This window comes from Lolium rigidum, chromosome 3 (genome assembly GCF_022539505.1).
Source record: "Lolium rigidum isolate FL_2022 chromosome 3, APGP_CSIRO_Lrig_0.1, whole genome shotgun sequence".
NCBI lineage: Eukaryota > Viridiplantae > Streptophyta > Magnoliopsida > Poales > Poaceae > Lolium > Lolium rigidum.
In genome coordinates this window covers 345,273,667-345,279,666 of record NC_061510.1, presented here as the reverse complement: position 1 = coordinate 345,279,666, position 6,000 = coordinate 345,273,667, and the positions used below count along the sequence as shown (strand labels likewise).

At 38.8% G+C, this 6,000-nt stretch overlaps 1 protein-coding gene across 1 annotated transcript; it reads left to right on the top strand.

Annotated features, from left to right (window-relative positions):
• Window positions 1–222: 222 nt before the first annotated feature.
• Window positions 223–5,195, top strand: LOC124703992 (outer envelope protein 64, chloroplastic-like; the record flags this gene model as incomplete). Its single annotated transcript, XM_047236222.1, is given in 10 exon segments — window positions 223–348; window positions 449–631; window positions 711–855; window positions 1,346–1,505; window positions 2,771–2,905; window positions 3,543–3,743; window positions 4,194–4,321; window positions 4,472–4,523; window positions 4,767–4,836; window positions 4,955–5,195. Coding segments are annotated over 10 exon segments (1,283 nt in total), but the record flags the coding sequence as incomplete, so codon positions are not given.
• Between the last annotated feature and the right edge of the window lie 805 nt (window positions 5,196–6,000).

The following is a 6,000-nucleotide window of genomic DNA, read 5'->3' as shown; positions in this document are numbered from 1 at the left end:
GTGGATGTCTAACATACGAGTTTTTTTTCTTTCCGGCTAAAATTATACGTTGTTTTCCTTTACAATTTCACGGACTTTCTGAAATTTCTGTCATTTTGGCTGTTAAGATCTTCTGGATCTTTCTTGAGTGATGTTTGTTCTGCTGAACTATCTACGCTTCTCATAATGTTATTATCTTTCTCTAACATACATAGTCACTACACTAATAATGTGATGTGGTAGGTATTGATTCCATTGGAGGAGTAAGGGTACCAGGTGGCTATTGTGGCGTGCTAGCGTTCCGGCCTTCGCATGCTGTTATATCCAACAGTGGTGTTATTCCTGTCGCACCTAGCCTAGACACTATAGGTACATCTCAAAATGTTATTCTTATAACCACACAAAATATAGATCTTGACTTGTAAAGGGTATTTCATCATGTCTCATTATTTTCTTCTTTCTAATGCAGGCTGGTTTGCAAGGGATCCGATTGTATTGCGTCGAGTTGGTCATCTTCTTCTGAAATTATCTTATACTGATATCCGTCTACCTAGACATTTCTACATAGCAGATGATTGCTTTGAAATTTCAAAGATACCTGCAAGAAGGTTAACTCAGGTGGTAACAAAATCTGTGGAAAAGCTCTATGGAAGTATGTATTTCCTCTTTACACTGTCTTCTGTTATTTCAATATAATTTTTTGCTGGAAGTTAACTTGTGTCTTTCCTCAGGACAAGTCTTGAGTCATGTGAATATTGGAAATTATTTGGCTTCAAGAGTACCCTACCTGCGGAACTATTCAAATGGGAACAAGAATGGGGACTCAAAGTTTTCTTCCTTGCAAGCACTTTCTAGTGCCATGCAGTTGCTTCACAAGTATGGTCCTGCATTGAACAATAGTCATATTTTTATACTGAACTTAAGAAATTAATGACTCAGTTTGAACTAGATCTTTAGTTTTCGTCCCGTGGTTTCCATCCGCTATCTAGTTATGTTGAAGCAGGTGTGGTGGACTGGTACAGTTGCAGGTTCTGTTAGTTGATCTTCGTAAGCTTCCCTGGTTGTAGAACTTTTTTCTTACATAGTCTAATTAGAAATTCTGATAGGACTGCAGAAGGCTCTTCTTTTCATAGAACTATTTCAGATTTTGGATTCACCAATAATAAATATATGCTGTTTAGTGAATAAAAATATTTAGCTGCCATTCTTGGTCTTACTTTGTTGATTTGTTGTATGTTTCCGATATATTTGATGATTAAAGTGAGAATTTTACCTTTAATATATGCACATTTCTCTGCCAATTTTCCATACCTAGGACATATCATTGTGATACAACGTAATCATGCTATTTTATTATTCAATCCAGACATGAATTTAGAAATCAGCATAACGAGTGGATAAAGTCGGCTAAGTCTGCTGTTGATGCTTCCATAGTTGGTAATTTGTCTGATGATGCTGATTCGCCTATTGATACCGTCCAAGCTGCAAGAAAGGATGTGCGCTTAGCTCTCAACACACTCCTTAAGGTATTATAACATGGAGTTCAGACTGAACTAGAATTCTGTGAGATTATGATAGTAAATGCCTACATTATCAGGAAAAACTATGTCTGGTCCTGTGATTAATTTCTTAGCACATTCATTTTCTCCTTACCGATAGTTTTGCTGTATAAATTTCACTGAAGATGCTCTGTGTGATTCCTGAAACTGAGCTGTTCAAAGCTTGTGAACTTCCAATTGGCAAAGCAAACCTAGTGTTCTGCAGAGCTTTGAAATTAACGTTTTTTTGAAGTTTCTGTATTATGCACAACAAGTTTATCAAAGTGATAACCAACTGATTATGAGGGTAAACTTAAATTCTAATAAATTTCTGTGGAAGTAGATGTTTACCTGCAAAGTTTTTACCCCAGAACTTGGTGAGTCAACTTGGCAGTTGATGATACCCTTTTGCTTGCAAATCAGCAATTGTCAGGAATGTTAGGTGCTACTGGAATAGCATGTGCAAATAATTCCTTGAAGTTTATATGCAAGCAGTAATCACAGGAAATGAATCCTGACCAGCCAAACGCAATACAATCGCGTCTGTTTGATCCAGTAACTCTGCCAGTATTGTTTGCAACTGGCCTGCTTTTTTTCGTTGATGGAACTGGCCTGTTTCTTCTGTCTGTGAAGAGTCAACTAGACCTCTTCATGAGCCATGCTGGGTCTGGGAAACCTGGCCTTGAAAGGCCCACCACCTGCAAAACCAGGCCTAGCGTGTGAAATAAGCTCTTATTTTCACCAAAACAAAATTGTGTTTGTGAATTAATTTTCTTGAATACATTATAGTTTATTATGATGTGGCTGAAATTATGGCTGAACCTGAAGGTGGCCAGTCAATATACTTTATGTTGATATTTTGTATTTTGTTTTTTAGATGTATTTTGGTACTTGATGTCTCCCCACTGTTATTGGTGCTGCGTTTTACATTATAGTTTTGACTTAGGAGCCAATTCTTCAGCTCTCGTACTTCTTAAGCTGTTTCTGCTGGAGTGAAGTAGTTTATTTACATTTTGTGGTGTACTGTCACCCAGTAGTGCTCAGAATCTGAGAGATGTTTTTCTTACTAGACAGAAGTTTGCCTATTGGATCGTTGTTAGCTGGAGATAATTCTGCCATTCTGCTTGTGTGCATGTGCGTCTTTATCTTGTTTTGCAATCTTGCATGCAACTGAATGTTCTGTGATGAATGATCATCTAATTATTTAGTGGTATCATAGAAATGCTTTTCTAACGGTGATGATGTGTCCGTAGGATGATGGAATTCTGGTCATCCCAACTACTTTGGGTTGCCCTCCAAAAATTAATGCCAGGGAGCTCTCATCTACAAGCTACAATGCTGAGACATTATGCCTTCAATCTTTATCTAGTATGTCAGGGTGTTGTCAGGTATGAATTTTTCATAGCGTCCTTCCGACTATATGTTAGCAGCATATAAACCTTGTTGGTATTTCCGCTGTTGACCTTTCTTTAAGTTTTAACCTTTTTTTTTCCCATGAGTAAGAAATAGAGAGATTCTATTGCACCTGTGATAGCTAGCTCATTGGCCTTTCATAAGTCAACAATAGAAATTGATAGTTGATGATTTTATTTAGTTGGTTGAATTAATTGATTTCTAAGAGTTTCCTGCTTTTGGTAGAGATGTAAACTATCTGAATTGGGTAAGTTCAATCAATACCATATCCATGCCTATGAATTCTACTCCCCCGTCTAAATATACATGTCTTAACTTTATCTAGATACGGATGTATCTCATTTTAGTTAGAGATACATCCGTATCTAGACAAAAGTGAAACACCTATTTTTAGACGGAGGGAGTAGTAGTTATTCCTGCGCTCTATCGATCACCTGTGAATGTTGTAGATATGCTGATCATATTCATAAATGTTGGGGAGGATATGAAATTTGGTACGTAAGAGATGACGGTTTTCACTGACACCCATGGCTACATAGCACATGGACTCTCATTCCTGGTAAGCCTCTAATGTCCTTTTGCTAATCTAACAATATTGATGCTCCTTTTCAGGTTACCATTCCTGTCGGTGCACATGATAAATGTCCTATTTCAGTTTCCCTCATTGCAAGGCACGGCGGTGACCGCTTCTTGCTGGACACCACTCAAGCCATTTATGCCACCATCCAAGAGCAAGTTGAGATGCTAGCGAAATCTAATGCTTCAAGTAAAGAGGCCATGAATGAAGAAGCTGCTGAAGCTGCTAAAGAGAAAGTCAGTTCGTATCTTATTAGTTGTCTGGGAATATAGCTTTCGTTTTTCAAACATTTGCTTAAAACCAGACACAACAACTGCTTTTTTCCAAGTATTATCTTACAGTAGCACACCATACCATTGTGATGGTAATTCACTATTCGAATAAAGAACTAATAATAACTCACACAGGAAAGACATGGCAATTTTAGGTGTTACATCTTACCATTTGACTTTCTTGTTAGGCTTCTAGATCTTTTGGTAGCTTTCTGCCTAAATGATGCACATGCACAAATCCTTACTGTGTACTGAACCTGTTTCTTGTGACCCGGAATTATGATCACAAGTGTGTATTTGAATACCACTTTGTTGGACTCAGAAGCAAAGCTACCCTTGCGCGATAGCAAGTTTTAGATATTTTACCTTTTTTCTTAATACTTTGTTTTTTTCCTATCGCTTGCTACTTGACAGGGTAACAGTGCATTTAAGGAGAAACAATGGCAAAAGGCAATAAATTTATATACTGAAGCGATCAAATTAAATGGCAAGGTAGCCACATACTACAGTAACAGAGCTGCGGCTTTTCTAGAATTAGCTAGGTACGATCTTCTTCCCTCCTGCAATTTTCTCTCCAGTTTATCTTAGAGAGCTGGCATGAGTGTTTGCCATTTATCTTTGAAGAGCTCACATGCATGGGTGTTTGTTTCACACTTTTGGTTGCTTATGTTTATCCGTTTTGGACCTTTCAGTTACCGCCAAGCTGAGACAGATTGCACTAGTGCCATCGATATTGATCCAAAGGTTAGTATCTGTTTTCCTAGTTTCAATTTTGAAGTATGATGTGCTCGCCTTCAGATTATATTCTATTCCAGTTCTTTTAAAATGCAAGTGTAGACAATGAGATGAAAATGATATGCTAGACTTCTCTTTTCAGTTTTCTGAAGTAGATGTTAATCTGTTGAGATTGTGATGGTGTGTAAAAGTTAAAATTGATTGAGTCTATATTTATATAACATTTTTGTGTTAATCTTGTATACGTTTCAGATTGTCAAAGCTTATTTGCGGAGAGGCACAGCAAGGGAGATGCTTGGATACTATAAGGATGCTGTCGATGGTCTGATCTTTCATTACCCCCTTTGCTTGATATTCAGTTATCTGGATGACACATTGACTATTAGTAGTGCTATGAAGTGCTAAACTAACCGTGTGTACTTCTTCACTGCATTTTGCAGATTTTAGCCATGCCCTTGTCCTAGAACCAATGAACAAGACTGCTGGTTTATCCATTAGTAGATTAAAGAAGTTATTCCCGTAGGTGCCAAGCCCATGGAATTATTTCCGAGAAGATGTGGCTGCTGATTTTGTGGGCAAACAAGTTCTGCATTGCTGGGGGATTGGAAGTACCTGAGCACCACTGATACATACATGGAACACGGCATATGCTCTTTCACAAGGTAATATCATTGGCAACAGAGCTGTCATCCGTGGAGTCAGTTTACTCGTCCTTCCCGCGAAGTTTTGAGAAAGCAAAGTAAAGGATAGGCTTTTGTGGGTCAGTCGATCATAGCAACAGTGTCATCAAATGTGCTCTACAGGTGTTATCCAATCATGTGAAACATCGGTTTTGACAATTATTTGTTGAAACACCTTGATTTGCCAATAAAATGGTTCTACGTGCTGTATCCATCTTTGCTACTCCGAAGTGCAGCTTTCAGGGCTCGTCCTGAAAGTGCTGCCCTCAGTGTGCCTGTTAGGCAGCCGTATGTCCTTCCGCTGAATGGCTTCAATCACCGGGACGTTTCAACCTTCTCTTTTGGTCCTTGTTGTTTGCATGTTCCTCTAGTACCTGATTTTTCTTGGATGTCTGCATCAGTGAGGGTGTGGATTGTTCAGCACTGGACCGTCCTGTATTCCGTGCATGGACGTGCAAGCGAACGTGGCTCTAATTGATTGGCGGTCCGTTCATTATCGAAGTTAGGCTACGATGTCGTGTCACTTTTGGATCAAGTACAGGAGCACTAGTTGTAGACTTAGGCTGTTGACTGTCTTTCACCGAAAGAAAGCTGTATCAGAGGCTCTCAGTGATTCAGAGCTAATCTAAGCCATTCAGGTGCCATCATGATTGATGAATTTAGGTGTCTCGGTCTATTATTTTCAGCTGGCTTAGGTGCCCACAAACGAATCATTGTGTCAGGCCAAACACTAATAATATCCGGAGGCAATAATAAGTGGTAAATAGGACAGCTGATCTGTGGTTTGACACTTTGACTGGTGCAGA